Source organism: Palaemon carinicauda, unplaced genomic scaffold, assembly GCF_036898095.1.
Source record: "Palaemon carinicauda isolate YSFRI2023 unplaced genomic scaffold, ASM3689809v2 scaffold297, whole genome shotgun sequence".
Lineage (NCBI taxonomy): Eukaryota > Metazoa > Arthropoda > Malacostraca > Decapoda > Palaemonidae > Palaemon > Palaemon carinicauda.
The window spans coordinates 7,752-25,000 of record NW_027170634.1 but is presented as its reverse complement, the minus strand read 5'-3'; the positions used below and the strand labels follow the sequence as shown (position 1 = coordinate 25,000).

The 17,249-nt window shown below is 38.2% G+C and overlaps 2 protein-coding genes across 3 annotated transcripts; both read left to right on the top strand.

Moving 5' to 3' along the window:
* Positions 1-2,356: 2,356 nt before the first annotated feature.
* On the top strand, positions 2,357-11,813 carry LOC137636434 (uncharacterized). 2 transcript variants are annotated; one of them, XM_068368859.1, is made up of 7 exons: positions 2,357-2,467; positions 3,567-3,679; positions 3,984-4,149; positions 5,266-5,351; positions 9,356-9,557; positions 10,814-10,983; positions 11,644-11,813. In XM_068368859.1, the coding sequence occupies exons 1-7, from the start codon at positions 2,419-2,421 to the stop codon at positions 11,695-11,697; spliced, it is 840 nt and encodes a 279-aa protein (XP_068224960.1). In that variant the 5' UTR covers positions 2,357-2,418; the 3' UTR covers positions 11,698-11,813. The 2 variants fall into 2 exon arrangements, with proteins under 2 accessions (XP_068224960.1, XP_068224961.1); XM_068368860.1 differs by lacking the exons at positions 10,814-10,983; positions 11,644-11,813 and adding an exon at positions 10,555-10,712.
* A 344-nt stretch (positions 11,814-12,157) lies between these two features.
* On the top strand, positions 12,158-13,415 carry LOC137636426 (circumsporozoite protein-like). Its single transcript, XM_068368846.1, has 2 exons — positions 12,158-12,205; positions 12,474-13,415. The coding sequence occupies exons 1-2, from the start codon at positions 12,158-12,160 to the stop codon at positions 13,413-13,415; spliced, it is 990 nt and encodes a 329-aa protein (XP_068224947.1).
* The last annotated feature ends 3,834 nt before the right edge of the window (positions 13,416-17,249 follow it).

The window sequence follows — 17,249 nt, the reverse complement described above, 5'->3', positions numbered from 1 at the left end:
GTGTATGAGGACAGAGGAGAATATGTAAAGAATAGGCCTGACTATTCAGTGTAGGCAAAGTAAAAATGAGTCATAACCAGAGAGGAATCCAATGTAGTACTGCCTGACCAGTCAAAAGACCCAATAACTCTCTAGCAGTAGTATGTCAATGGGTGTCTGTTGCCTTCGCCACCCCATTATTATTATTATTAATAGCTAAGCTACAACCCTAGTCGGAGAAGCAGGATGTTATAAGCCCAGGGGCCCCAACAGGGAAAATAGCCCAGTGAGGAAATGAAAGAAGGAAAGATAAAATATTTAAAGATTAACAACATTAAAATAAATATTCCCTATATAAACTATAACTACTTTAACAAAACAAGAGGAAGAGAAATTAGATAGAAGAGTGTGCCCGAGTGTACCCTCAAGCAAGAGAACTCTCAACCAAGACAGTGGAAGACTATTGGCAATTTTCAATTTAAGATGTTCACCTCCTGAAATAGAATTCACTTCTTGTTTTTACTTAGAATAAAAGCGGAAATGCGAATTAAACACGCGGGTGGGCCGATAACCCCCTTGAATGTACACCTGAGCTGGGTCTCACGTGATAAGGAATAATAACACTTATCACGAATAGATAAAATATATCATTTGTTAATTTTCTCAGAAACTGAGGAAATAGAATCGCACTTAGGTCAAGTATGGAACGGCGTATCTTCCACATCTCCAATAAAGTTTTGATTATATCCCAGGGGAAGGGGAAGGGTCCCAGGGGCAGGGGAAGGGTCCCAGGGGCCGGGGGAGTGTCCCAGGGGCAGGGGAAGGGTCCCAGGGGCAGGGGAAGGGTCCCAGGGGCAGGGGAAGGGTCCCAGGGGCCGGGGGAGTGTCCCAGGGGCAGGGGAAGGGTCCCAGGGGCCGGGGAAGGGTCCCAGGGGCCGGGGGAGTGTCCCAGGGGTCGGGGGAGTGTCCCAGGGGCCGGGGGAGTGTCCCAGGGGCACTTTTTAGGCGTGAGGTCGCTGGACCCATACTCGCCTTCAACGCAACTGCGACAGACGTCAGTAAGTTAACCAAGGCACCAGCCACCCGTTCAGATACTACCACTAGAGAGTTATGGCGTCTTTTGACTAGCCAGACAGTACTACATTGGATCCTTCTCTCTGGTTACAGTTCATTTTCCCCTACACATACACCGAATAGTCTGGCCTATTCTTTACATATTCTCCTCTGTCCTCATACATCTGACAACACTGAGATTACCAAGCAATTCTTCTTCACCTAAGGGGTTAACTACTGCACTGTAATTGTTCAGTGGCCACTTTCCTCTTGGTAAGGGTAGAAGAGACTCTCTAGCTATGGTAAGCAGCTCTTCTATGAGAAGGACACTCCAAAATCAAACCATTTTTCTCTAGTCTTGGGAAGTGCCATAGCCTCTGTACCATGTGCTTCCACTGTCTTAGGTTAGAGTTCTCTTGGTTGAGAGTACATTCGGGCACACTATTCTATTTAATTTCTCTTCCTCTTGTTTTGTTAAAAGTTTATATAGTTATATAGGCGATATTTATTTTGATGTTACTCTTCTATATTTGATTTTTCCTTTATTCCTTTCCTCACTGGGCTATTTTCCCTGTTGGAGCACCTTGTTTTATAGCATCCTGCTTTTCCAACTAGGGTTGTAGCTTAGCAAATAATAATAATAATAATAATAATAATAATAATAATAATAATAATAATAATAATAGCCACGTACAGTTGTACAGGTTCCTGAGGAAATACACCGAGCCACACCCTTACTGGACTGTCAGTAACCAAACATGCAGTGTAGAGAAAGAGAATCCAGAGGGGGTAGGTTGGGCTAAACTCAGAGCGAGGTGTATCATGAATTCCTGTGCCCTACTGTACATAATTCACTAATTTGGGGTTTTCTTTATTTTATGTATTATTATTATTATCATTATTATTATTATTATTATTATTATTATTAGCTAAGCTAGAACCCTAGTTGGAAAAGTAGGATGCTTTAAGCCCAAGGGTTCCAACAAGGAAAAATATCCCAGTGAGGAAAGGATATGAGGACATAAATAAACTGCATGAGAAGTAATGAACAATCAAAGTAGTAGTAGTAGTAGTAGTAGTAGTAGTAGTAGTAGTAGTAGTAGTAGTAGTAGTAGTAGTTATTACTGTCGTCCAAATGAACTATCCAACAGAAAAGTCTATCTTCGAGAGAAATATTTTACAAACTCAAATGAAAATTTAAAAAAAAAATTAAAACAATTTCCTTATAATCATAAAAAAAAAATTCAAAGAACCATTTTTCCTTCATTTATCAGTCGAGGGTTTTTTTTTTTTAAGAGGAAACAGGCCTCTGATATAAGTAAAGCTGACTTATCAGTCAAAAAGTCTCTTGTCAGTCACTGTCAGACTTCAAATCTGCAATCAAAGATGCAAGCAATTATATCATTGCTTTTAATAGTACTCCTGGTCAGGAAAGGTAAATATGGTGATTACACTATTTACATATTTATTTTATATATATATATATATATATATATATATATATATATATATATATATATATATATATATACATATATACTGTATATATATATATATATATATATATATATATATATATATATAAATATATATATATATATATATATATATATATAATATATATATATATATAATATATATATATATATATATACACTATATATATATATATATATATATATATATATATATATATATATATATATATATATATATATATATACTGTATATATATACACTATATATATATATATATATATATATATATATATATATATATATATATACTGTATATATATATATATATATATATATATATATATATATATATATACATACATATATATATATATATATATATATATATAATATCCCTATCAGAGTGAGGATACCTTAACGTGATGAAAGGGTTTCTGTATCGCCCTGATCAGCTAAGCTGTACTAGTCAGGGTCACACATACTTGATTGGTTTGCTGTGAGCGATCAGACTAAAGTCTTCCATCATCACCAATTCGCAGCGGACAGCTAGATGAGGAAAATGGCCAAACATCACACAAGATAAAGGACATGTCTAAGGCCTTTGTCCTGCAGTGAAGTAGAAACAGCTGCATTTGTTGTTTTTGTTGCATGTATGTATGTATGTATGTATGTATGTATGTATATAGATATAGATATATATATATATATATATATATATATATATATATATATATATATGATAAATTTTGCACATTATTATTAGGGACATGAAGTGGCTAAGTGGTATGGTCAATGTCATACAAGTCTCCTGGACCAGGGTTCGAAACCCGGCCGGTCAGATACTATAGTCTTTGAGGGATTTCACCTGGGGCTCTGATCCCGAGGTTGTTAAGAGAATCCAGACTTTAATGTATTAATATATATGGCTTATTTGATATATATATATATTTATATATATATATATATATATATATATATATATATATATATATATATATTCATTCAAATATATAGTGTATGTATAATTATATATGTGAATCTTTCTCAACACACAGGAGCTGGAGTTGCAAGAGACAGCTTAGCTTTTGTTGAACTAACAGAAGATCAGCTGTTTGCAGTCGAAGACTTGGTGGAAAAGCACGCGCCACTGTTAAGATTCCATGACAAGGTCAGTGCATGAACAAATATTATTATTATTACTAGCTAAGCTACAACCCTAGTTAGAAAAGCAGGATGCTATAAGCCCAAGTGCTCTGCAACAGGGAAAAATAACCTTGGCTTCCCAGCCTGCATTATGACTCATTTACCTTTACACAAGGTGACTTTCCCAATTGAAAAGTAGATAAAATACTCTAATTACAAAGGCTTCAGTCAAGAAAAGTGGGGTAAGCACTTAAGTATAGGAAAAAAAGTTATAATGTTTAATATTAGTCAGAAAAAGCTATTAGGCAACTCGTTCTTCTCTTAAACAGGAGGGTGAACATGACTTTTGCTACCCTGAAGATGCCACGAATTACTACACAACGCGAAAAGGAGGCGACTGGTCGAGAATGTGTAATATGAACTATAGTTCCATCCTGGAAGGAGACGTGCCCACGTATTGGCATGCAATGCCATGCCAAGAGAATCTGCATATTGGTATGTTTTGACAGTAAAACCTCACAACAGCGTTATGGGAAAACAGGATTGTGACAGTATACAGACTGTTTAAACTGTACTATCTGTATTCTGGGAGTAAAAACCAGCAGTCGGTATCATTTGAGCTTCTATCTGATTGGCCGATGCACGAGCTTCCGCCAATCACAATTACTCCCCGCGATACCAGATGTGGTTATCTACGGCCTATCTGATTGGCCAATGCATTTGAATTGTACCAATCACAAGTAAACTCGGTGATATCGGCTCCAGGTATTTACCGCCAGCTCTAGGAAAACAGATGATAAATAGTTCGACTAAGCATTTTCTTGAGGGCATTGCTAACTTATCCGTTTCACCCCAAATGGACGTACAGGTACGTTCTTGCAATACACTGTTATTTACATGTTTTTGCATATTTTTGATAACTTTATGAGAACCTTCAGGCATTTTCCAAAAGAATGAGACCAACCTGACCTCTCTATAACAAAAATTAAGGCTGTTAGAGCAATTTAAAAAAAAAAATTATGGCAAAATGTGCTTGAAAGTTCAGCATACCTATGGACGAGCATACATGAGGTCATCAACAACTTGTTAGTCTCCTTGAGGAGGCCTAATCATCAATTTGTTTATCAACTTTAATTAAATTATATCCATACGTTCTTGGATATCCAAGCAACAAAGCCAAACAGTAATAAGTGGAAAGGCAAACCTCCTCTCTAATCTGTACCTTAGCTAACCAGTGACAGTTATGAGTAATGTATTATAAATACATCATCCTTATTACCAGCAGTGTAGTTGTCATTGTTATAATTGTTGCTTTTACCAATTCCAAAATTCTAGCAGTGAATTATATTTATCCTTTTTGTGTCCCTTTTGGTATTATTATTACCCTTGCAGTACCAGCCAAACACGGCTGAATCCCTCGTCAGGCTGGAAGGAGCGGAGAAAGGAAAAGTCCCCTTTTGTTCCTTTGTTTGATGTCGGCTACCCCCCAATTTGATACAGAAACGGATTTAATTACGAATACCATGAAATAAATTATGCAACTGATGAATGTTAACGCTCCGATCATACAAGATAGTTACAAACGCTTATAATTTCTCCTTATACCAACAGCCTACTGGACATTCACAGGCTACAACCATAAATGCGATGGCGTTTCTGGTGAGAGGGACGCCTGGTGGGAGTTTATTGTAGTAAAGGTAATTATCAACTTCACCAAAGGTATGCATTCACCCATGTTGTGTTTTTTATGAACAACTGTACACAAAAACTACTGTATCGATTTTGATCAAAATATATAAACATATGTAAATCTGTAACATTTTGGATAAAGTACATCAAAGCGGAATGGTCATGTCATGAGAAGAGATGAACAGTATATTGGGAGGAGAGTGATGGAAATGGAGGTACGGGGAACGAGAAGGAGAGGGAGACCAAAGCGAAGGTGGGTGGACTGTATCAAGGATGACCTTCGATCAAAGGGATTAACCGGTGATGAGGTGTGGGACAGAGGTAGATGGAGAAAGCTGGCCAGAAACATCAACCCCACATTGGAGTGGGAAAAGATGCAGACAAAGAAGAAGTCAAGTGAATGGAATATATTTTTTTAGTTTATTTTATTTTTGTGAACAACTTTACGCAAAAACTACTGAACTTATTTCAACGAAACTTGGTGGACATGTGGGGTATGACCCAAAGACAAATGCATTAAATTTTGAAGAAAATATATCGAAGTACAAATACGCAATGGAGTCAAGAGCGAAATACGACGGATTGGTGTGGGAAAGACATACTCTCTACTGAGTGCCCCTCTGGTTATCATCCTCCTTTTTTATCATAAACATTATAAGATATTCCAACTCTAAGGCCCTGTCCACACTACCGGGCAGTCCCCGACGGGCAAACAGTGATACCAGGCCACAATAGTTAGTGAAAATGAGGATTGATGATGTCAGAAGCGGGAAAACTAAAGGCAGGGATCTGGCAACACTTTATGATGCCAGATCCCTGTCTGTGGTTTTCCCGCTTCTGACGTAATTAACCCTCAATCTTACTAACTATTGTGGTCTGGTATCACTGTTTGCCCGTCGGGGACTGCCCGGTAGTGTGGACAGGGCCTCACGGGATAAGAACCAGTGCCCCTTGATAACCCAGCTTAAGGTTGTGCTGGCTTATTGGAAACGTCTCTACCTGGCGATCTGCCAGACTAGGGATCGAGTCCCATGCGAGCTCGATAGTTTCTTGTAGTATCTGCAACCTCACCATCATTGTGAGCTAAGGATGGGGTGTTTGGGGGTTATGAATCTATACATTTACCTGCTGAGTCATCAGCAGCGATTTCCTGGCCCTCCCTGGTCCTAGCTTGTGTGGAGAGGGGAAATTGAGTGCTAATCATATGTATACTCCGGATAGCAAGGTTGGTAGCATCGCGGATCTCTATTATAGAGGTCCCGAGTTCGGTCCCCGCCAGGGACGCGAATACTGTGAGACCTTCTACCGGGGGGTACTCCCACGTGGCGCCTGGGGGGGAGGTTAGAGGGGACTAGTGATAGTCCCTGCTGGCTAATGGTCGCCCGAGGAGGACGATGTAAATCGTCTCTGTGGAGACCTAAAACCCGCAACTTTAACTTTATAGGGCTTTTGGGGCACTGTCACTGTCCCTTGCCTCTGCCATTCATGAGCGGCCTTTAAATCTTATAACTATACCTACTCAGCCAGATGGTGCATAGTGCTCTCTTTTATGAAGTAGTAAAAAGTGTTGGTCTGGTATATCACAGTTCAGCTGTTCATATTTCCAAAGGGGAAGTTTGCATTATCATTAAGATAATCATTATCTTTAAATTACTCAAAATTTACAAACATTCATATTAATGAATCCTAAAATCCAGTAAATATCATACTAGCTTCCAGAGAACTGATTAAGTAAAAAAATAAGGGGGAAATGAAAAAGAAAAAGATACACACTATCCCTCATATAACTAGGACATGTCCGAGGCCTTTGTCCTGCAGTGGATTAGAAACGGTTGTATTTGTTGCTGTTGTTGTTGCTGTTGTTGTATACCCGAAGAAACAAAACGTGTCAAGAATTATATAACTAGGACATGTCTGAGGCCTTTGTCCTGCAGTGGATTAGAAACGTCTGTATTTGCTGTTGTTATGTTGTTGTTTTGGTTGTTGTTTTATACCCGAAAAAAAAAAAAAACGTGTCAAGAATTTGATTCTAATATTAAAAGTTTTGAAAAACTGCCAGTGGGGGACAATAGACATTCCAGTTGCATCCAAAAACTACATATTAGTCTAAACTAGTTTTACTCAAAACTAGCTTCACCCGCAAAGATGCGACTTGAAGAGCAGAGCTCGTCCTTGAGATTGTTTTGCTGTTGATACTCAAAACTACTCAAGCAGCTCCTCAGTGTCTTATCAAAATTCGTAACACGAAATATTACACTTCTTTTTGCGAAGTGAGGTGACTAATCGTGCCTTAAGCCTTGCAGAGATTGCATCATTAACGAGTAATTGTTTAAATGTTTATATATATATATATATATATATATATATATATATATATATATATATATATATATATATATATATATATATATATATATATATATATATATATAAAGCTTGCCGACCAGGGTTCGATTCCCGGCCGGAGCCAAGCTCTTGTCTTTGTGTGATTTCGCCTGGGGCTCTGATCCCGAGGTCGTTAAGAGAATCCAGACATTAATGTATCAAAAATATATATGGCTTATTTGAATATGAAAAACACGTAAAAATGTGCAAAATTTATCATATATATATATGTATATATATATATATATATATATATATATATATATATATATATATATATGTATATATACTGTGTGTGTATATATATATATATATATATATATATATATATATATATATATATATATATATATATATATATATATATATATATATATACTGTGTATATATATATATATATATATATATATATATATATATATATATATATATACTGTGTATATATATATATATATATATATATCTATTGTTGACCTAATCACCACGTGATGTACCTGGGATATAGTCGACTCTGGTGTGTCACAGCCACCAGGCTTGAGTAGGTCATGGAGCTATTAAGGAACTGCTAGCTATTATGAAATAAATTCTACTTAATGTCTTATTAAATAAAATATCAATATTAGAAACCGTCCCTGCTTGCTATTCCGTAGGCTACAACTCAAATTTAATAGTTTCTAATAGCGTCCTGCTAGTTTCTAATAGCGTCCGCTAGTTTCCAATAGCGTCCGCTAGTTTCTAATAGCGTCTGCAACCTGACCATCCTTGTCAGCTAGGGATGGGAGGTTTAGGGGAACCCATAGGTCTACCTGCAGAGCCATCAGCAGTCAATTGACTGGCCCTACCTGGTCCTAGCTTTATGGCAAGGGTTCTCGGGCGCTGATCATATGTATATATGGTCAGTCTCTAGGCCAGGGGTGGGGAACCCTTTTTTGGATGAAGGCCATCTTGCTATTTCTCAATGCTCCTTAAGGCCACACATAGCTTGAACACCATCAGTGCATAACTTATTATAATAAGGAAGCAAAATTTAGTCCTCCTTTGTGACATTGCTTATTGAAGTTGTTAAAATGTCTGTTCCTCTTGTCCTTGTGTTAAGGTTACCCAAGGGGAGCTGTTTTTCATACAATCAAAAACTCATCAGTGAAAGCACAAGTAAAATATTTTTATGCCAAAAATCTGGAACCTGTTGACTCATCTAAAACTAACATAGATCACAGTGAGGAGATGGACAAAACAGGAACTCTCTCGTCTAGCAGTTTTTCCTTATTAGCTACAACAGCTGTTGCAGCTAACAAGGAAAAACTGCTAGTTGTATTAAGTTAGGATTCATTGAATTCAAGGAAAAATTGCTTCCATTCTCTGGGATGCACATCACTGAACACAATTTTATTATTGTCTGTGTGTACATATAGTAGAATGATTTCAAAAACACAGTATTCAGTGTCAAAGCAGAAATATACTACTCATACTATACATATATCAAAGGCCGTAGAAGGCCGTACTTGGTGGTCCAGAAGGCCATATGCGGCCTTAAGGCCGCAGGTTCCCCATCCCTGCTCTAGGGCATTGGCCTGTCCCTTGTCTCTGACAATCGTGAGCGATCTGTAAACCTTTAAACAATTTTCAGGTCAGGAATTGGGAAACTGGTCCCTACCTAGCTGAGGTCATGTTTGGTCAAAAGAAAGGTTGGTACACTAGGATCCCGGGCCACTACGAAGTTGTGGACGGTACCCATCCGGTGGCCTACGTAGGACGCGCGAGCCACGGATTCTACCACAACGCCGGTGGCCTGAACAGCTGTTGCTACTTTGACGATCTGCGAAACTCAGGTGAACAAAAAATTATGGTCAGCTTTACCTTTTTGTAAATGCATTTAGGATAAGATAAAATTCCAGAAAAAAACCAACTATATTGAGATTATAGACAAAATCTCTGACCTTCCAAACGATATTTTGTCAGACAACTTGGATAAAATCCCAGAAAAAAACTTTAGAATCCCAGAAAAAACTATAGAATGAGTTTATAGACAATGTCAATTTTAATAAAATAGACTCGCCAGCAACCTCTTAAGGGCAGGTCCCACAATCTTTGACTTGATACAAGGCAGTCTTGAGCAACACATTACTATAGACCATTTAAGCGGAGGCCTGAAGTTAATGGGGTTACTAGGAATGATACTGCGAAGGTAGGACCCTTCGCCTTTAAATAAATAAGTCATGATCTATGGGGGCACAATACCAAGGCCATGCCATTGATGAAAGGTTTGACATCAATGCAAATTAATCGCCTTTGACTTAGTAGTTAAAGCAACACTGTATCAAGGTATGGCAAGCTCTGCACTTAATGCGGACCGGTCATACTAACAAAAGAAAGTTGGGCCCTTGGCCTTTCAGCTAATAAGACATTCAGATCTACAAGAAAGCTAAATCAAGTCCGTACCATTAAGACTGTGTCTGTAGATAATGAGCATGACTCGCGCTTACTGAAAACCCCAACAAAATCTAATAATTTGCACAACGCTGATGCTAAATTTACTTACGTACCCTACAGACCAATACATGCATACTCTACAGACCAATACATGCATACCCTACAGACCAATAGATGTGTACCAGACAGACCAATACATGTGTACACTACAGACCCATACATGCGTACCCTACAGACCAATACATGTGTACCAGACAGACCAATACATGCATACCCAACAGACCAATACATGCATACTCAACAGACCAATACATGCCTACCCTACAGACCAATATATGCAGACCATACAGACCAATATATGGGTACTGTACAAACCAATACATGTGTACTCTACAGACCAATACATGCGTACCCTACATACCAATATTTACGTACCCTATAGACTAATACTTACATACCCTACAGACCAATACTTATGTACCCTACAGACCAATACATGTGTACCCTACATACCAATATTTACGTACCCTATAGACTAATACATGTGTACCCTATATACCAATATTTATGTACCCTATAGACTAATACTTACATACCCTTCAGACCAATACATGCGTACCCTACACCTAAAGACCAATACTTATGTACCCCACAGACCAATACATGCGTACCCAACTCAATCTGGTGGAACTTATTAACAACGGCACTGGTGAGGATTGGATGACAGACCCTAGCGTACACTTCTGGAGTGGGATTCTAGCCCCTACGTACAGAGACAACTGGGACCTTTGTCGATTGCTGGGTTGTGATGGCTCTTTCCTACTGGTGAGTACAGACGATGAAATTTTCGAAGGCACTATTTCTCTGGTACATTAATGATATCAATCTCTTAATTTCTGAAGGCACTATTTCTCTGGTACATTAATGATATCAATCTCTTAATTTCTGAAGGCACTATTTCTCTGGTACATTTGTGATATCAATCTCTTAATTTCTGAAGGCACTATTTCTCTGGTACATTAATGATATCAATCTCTTAATTTCTGAATTACCATATCAAAATTAGCAGTACTGTTGCTAAAAATATTCTTCAAGAGAATTAGGAGTCCATTACATTAATCAAAGTAAAACCAGATGTACTACTGAAAAGAATATTTCTTAAAAGCATTGTCTGTGTTTTCTTAATCATTTAAAATAAAAGAATAATTGTATAATTAGGGGGAGAGAGAAAGGGTTTGTTTATTATCTCTGATCATATGTGCATATAATATTTAACCCTCTGGATAACCTTTAAATTATAATTCTCTACATTTTACCACCACCATACTGTTAAAAGACCCCATGAATATCTTCACAATCTATTTCAACCATTACCACATAAGATATATTGCAGGAAATGCTTTAATAATCTACATTTCTTTATATTTTTATCTCAAATTCGAAATGGTTGCTTTCTTGTGGCATTAAAGAAACTTTTTTTTACAGATTTGTGGTACTTGTGGATGTCACAAAAGCGACATAGGAGACGATATATTTTAGTATCCCTTGAACATTCAGGTGCGTTTTCCATAAGAAAAACCACCTGCTAATACTTAATTGAATCCTGTTGTTTTTATAACATTTTAATATGACCTTAATTAAACTATTGAACTTAATGTGTTTCTATGTTCATTCTATGTAATATTGACACTGGAAGATGATGTATAGGTGATTTTGACTTTCCAAAACTATAAATATGAACTATAAATATGATAAATATTCATAGTTGCAAAAAATCTCATACGAAGCAGAGGTGTTAAGCCTTATCATGGGATGGGAGTAAAGACCCTTAGCCCTGTGACGCCACAGTATATAATCAAATCAATAGATGATTGCTGGCGTTATTAGGCTACGTTTTATTATAGATAAAGCTAATGACGAAATATATAATAGGCCTATTCTACATCCTAACACAAGTCACCTGACTAGGCCTAACCCTGTTCACTTAAAAACATATAAGATGTATCTTAAAACACAGCCCATTAGGCCTACAACTCGAGATAACAATGTAATTAAGGATAGTTTTTATTAAGATTCCAAGACCTAATAGGCCTACATATGTAAGAGCATAATAGACTAGTCCCGTGAGTAAAACTCGTTTTGAAAACAAAAATATAAATATTCAAAGCTTTTCTGTAGGCCTATAGGGCTTTCTACCTGAACTATTTTCTAAAAAAAAAAAAAAAAATAATAAAAATTAGGTTAATCTCAACTCTTCAGTATAACTTTTTTCCTTTTTCTGTTTCTTTTATAACTGACTGTGGCCCTAAACTAAGTCAAGCTGCAGGTCAAGATGTAGGTCAACTTGCAGGTCAAGATACAGGTTAGTTGCAGGTCAAGCTGCAGGTCAAATAGCCGGTAAAGTTGCAGGTCAAGCTGCAGGTCAAATAGCCGGTAAAGTTGCAGGTCAAATAGGTCAAATAGCCGGTAAAGTTGCAGGTCAAATAGCCGGTAAAGTTGCAGGTCAAATAGCCGGTAAAGTTGCAGGTCAAGCTGCAGGTCAAATAACGGGTAAAGTTGCAGGTCAAGCTGCAGGTCAAATAGCCGGTAAAGTTGAAGGTCAAGCTGCAGGTCAAATAGCCGGTAAAGTTGCAGGTCAAATAGCCGGTAAAGTTGCAGGTCAAATAGCCGGTAAAGTTGCAGGTCAAATATCGGGTAAAGTTGCAGGTCAAGGTGCAGGTCAAATAGTCGGTAAAGTTGCTGGTCAAGCTGCAGGTCAAATAGCCGGTAAAGTTGCAGGTCAAATAGCCGGTAAAGTTGCAGGTCAAGCTGCAGGTCAAATAGCCGGTAAAGTTGCAGGTCAAGCTGCAGGTCAAATAGCCGGTAAAGTTGCAGGTCAAGCTGCAGGTCAAATAGCCGGTAAAGTTGCAGGTCAAATAGCCGGTAAAGTTGCAGGTCAAATAGCCGGTAAAGTTGAAGGTCAAGCTGCAGGTCAAATAACGGGTAAAGTTGCAGGTCAAGCTGCAGGTCAAATAGTCGGTAAAGTTGCTGGTCAAGTTGCAGATCAATTTGTAGGTCAAGCTACAGATCAATTTATAGGTCAAGCTACAGGTAGATTTGCAGGTCAAGTTGCAGGTGACGCTGCAAATCAATTTGCAGGTCAGGCTACAGGTAGATTGCAGGTCGAGCTGCAGGTCAAATTGCAGGTCAAGCTGCAGATCAATTTTCAGGTCAAGTTACAGGTCAATTTACAGGTCAAGCTACAGGTCAATTTGTAGGTCAAGCAACAGGTAGAGTTGCAGGTCAAGTAACAGGTAATGTTGAGGTCACGCTGAAGATCAATTTGTAGGTCAAGCTGCGGGTCAAATAGCGGGTAAAGTTGCAGGTCACGCTGCAGATCAATTTGCAGGTCAAGCTGCAGATCAATTTACGGGTCAAGCTACAGGTCAAGCTGCAGGTCAAATAGCAGGTTAATTTGCAGGTCAAATAGCAGGTTAAGTGGCAGATCAATTTGCAGGTCAAGCTGCAGGTTAAGCTACAGGTCAAATAGCAGGTCAAGCTGCAGGTCAAATAGCAGGTGAAGTGGCAGATCAATTTGCGGGTCAAGCTACAGGTTAAGTTGCAGGTCAAGCTGCAGGTCAAATAGCAGGTCAATTAGCAGGTCATGCTACATGTCAAATAGCAGGTCAAGTGGCAGATCAATTTGCAGGTCAAGCTTCAAGTCAAGTTGCAGGTCAAATAGCAGGTCAAGCTGCAGGTCAAATAGCAGGTTAAGTGGCAGATCAATTTGCGGGTCAAGCTACAGGTTAAGTTGCAGGTCAAGCTGCAGGTCAAATAGCAGGTCAATTAGCAGGTCATGCTACATGTCAAAAAGCAGGTCAAGTGGCAGATCAATTCACAGGTCAAGCTGCAAGTCAAGTTGCAGGTCAAATAGCAGGTCAAGCTGCGGGTCAAATAGCAGGTTAAGTGTCAGATCAATTTGCAGGTCAAGTAGCAGGTCAAGAAGCAAGTCAAATAGCAGGTTATGTTGCAGATCAATTTACAGGTCAAGCTACAGGTCACGTTGCAGGTCAAGCTGCAGGTCAAATAGAAGGTTAAGTGGTAGATCAATTTGCAGGTCAAGCTGCAGGTCAAGTTGCAGGTTAAGCTGCAGGTCAAATAACAGGTCAAGCTGCAGGTCAAATAGCTGGTTAAGTGGCAGATCAATTTGCAGGTCAAGCTGCAGGTTAAATTGCAGATCAATTTGCAGGTCAAGCAGAAAGTCAAATAGCAGGTTAAGTTGTAGATCAATTTGCAGGTCAAGCTACAGGTCAGCTGCAGGTCAATTTGCAGGTCAAAACAGCATCCTACATATCCAAGTCAGGAACTAATATTAATTTTGTCTTTTTTATTGGCTGGTACGACTTATATTTCCTATAATACATTCTCTCTCTCTCTCTCTCTCTCTCTCTCTCTCTCTCTCTCTCTCTCTCTCTCTCTCTGTGGGTTAGTCGTAACAAAACAAGTCTCATAATACTAGGCCGCACGTTCGATTACCGGGCGAGTCATAATTAGGTATAAGTGCTGCATTTTATCAAATGAATTATTTAACCACATACAATTTTCTTCATTACATAGGACAAATTAATGGATTATGAGTATTTAGAGAGAGAGAGAGAGAGAGAGAGAGAGAGAGAGAGAGAGAGAGAGAGAGAGAGTATACCTAATATAATATAGGAAGTAAATGGAGGCAAAAAGATAAATTTGGGGAGAGAGAGAGAGAGAGAGAGAGAGAGAGAGAGAGAGAGAGGAGAGAGAGAGAGAGAGAGAGAGAGAGAGAGAGAGAGAGTATACCTAATATAATATAGGAAGTAAATGGAGGCAAAAAGACAAATTTGGGGAGAGAGAGAGAGAGAGAGAGAGAGAGGAGAGAGAGAGAGAGAGAGAGAGTCATATAAACTGTTCACTACATCCGCTAGAAGTTTGTTCCACGTATTTGCTATTTTGTATGTAGAGAATTGAGAGAGAGAGAGAGAGAGGAGAGAGAGAGAGAGAGAGAGAGAGAGAGAGAGAGAGAGAGAGTGTTAAGTGTTGTTTTGTATTATATTAAACCGTAATTACTTAGACCATGTAACAGTTCAAGGTGTGAATTAATCCAATGTGAAAGTACGAGGTGAAAAAAAAAAAGTTTTTGACGAAACTTAGCCTAAGGAAGTCCACACAGGATATGACTCTCTCTCTCTCTCTCTCTCTCTCTCTCTCTCTCTCTCTCTCTCTCTCTCTCTCTCTCTCTCTCTCTCTCTCTACATACAAAATAGCAAATACATGGAACAGACTTCCAGCGGATGTAGTGAACAGTTTAACCCGGTAAACGAGTTCAAGAATAAGTTAGACAAGATCACAAGAACTCTCTAAACGTTCAAACCCAAATCGCTCTACCCAAGAGGCAAATGGAGTCTCCCGGATGGACTAAAAAAAAAAATCTTTGAGACATCCAAAATCTCTCTCTCTCTCTCCTCTCTCTCTCTCTCCTCTCATCTCTCTCTCTCTCTCTCTGGATAGTCACAATAAGTTACTTTATACACCAAACTAGGACACTTAGTAGAGAGCAGGCTTTCGCCACGCCAAACAGTCTTATTTTGCTCCTAACTCCACTGCATACTTATATTTCGATGTATTCGATTCAAAATCTCATGGATTTGTCCTTGGGTCATACCCCACATGTCCACCAAGTTTGGTTGAAATTGGTTCATTAGTTTTTGTGTAATATTCTTCATAAACAAACCAAAACAAACAAAATATTTGCCATTTACTTAACTTTGCGATTATGTTCAAAGTACTACTGCGTACATATACTTTGATGTACTTCATCCAAAATGACACAGATTCATCCTTGGGTTACATCCAACACGACTACCAAAGTCTGGTCAAAATCGGTACAGTAGTCTTTTTGCAAAGTTGGTCCCAAAGAAAAAAATGAACTAAGAAACAGACAAGGGTGAATACGTACCCAGGCGAAGGTAATAGGAGGTAGTTGAAATTATCCTTCAATAAAACAACAGCTAGTTAGTGCAATAAAGCTTTATGTAGAAGAAAGAACTGAATAGACGTAAGACTTAACTATTGCACTGTAATTGTTCAGTAGCTACTTTCCTCTTGGTAAGAGACTCTTTTAGCTATGGGTAAGCAGCTCTTCTACGAGAAGGACACTCCAAAATCAAACCAATGTTTTCTAGTCTTGGGTAGTGCCATAGCCTTCCTGTCTTGGGTTAGAGTTCTCTTGCTTGAGGGTACACTCGGGGCACAATATTCTATCTGTTTCCTTATTTCCTTTCCTCACTGGACAGTTATCCTTGTTGGAGCCCTCAGGCTTATAACATCCTGTTTCTCCAGCTAGAGTTGCACCTTAGCTAATAATAATAATAATAATAATAATAATAATAATAATAATAATAATAATAATAATAATAAGAGAAGTAGGGAGGTTAAGCTTTAAATATAAATGGTAATGAAGAATGTATGTAGATTTTTTTTTAATTAGATTTATTTAAATAAATTCAATCGAACATTTACACACATTCAGTAGTTCAGGAATGTAGTAATTGATACACACACACACACACATACATTAATAATACTAACATTAATTCCTAAGCAACGGTTTTTCCTATCTTTTATCTTTTTATCTTTTCTTTTCTCCAGAAACAAAGTTTTAAAGGATAAGACGTTAATTTTTAGCGTGCTATTCCAACAGCTGTTTCAGCCAATACCTGACGGCTTTCGTCAGGGCTTCTCTAAGATGAAATCACCATCCTTATATAGCAACAGTTCATTCATACAAACAAAAATAAAAGAAATCTGTCTCTCGCTTCTGACATTCATGAGCAGCCTTTAAAAATAATATTCACAGAATGTAAATCTTAACCGCTACTTCCGCACCAATTTCTGGAACCCTATAGATGCCGGCACCATACTAAACCCACGACATACCAAACACGAGGCAAAGTGCGAGTACCACACAATTACGAGCCCTTGTACAACGAATACTCAATATGGTGAACTTGAAACCTATAGATGCTGGCACCATACTAAACCCACGACATACCAAACACGAGCAAAGTGCAGTACCACAC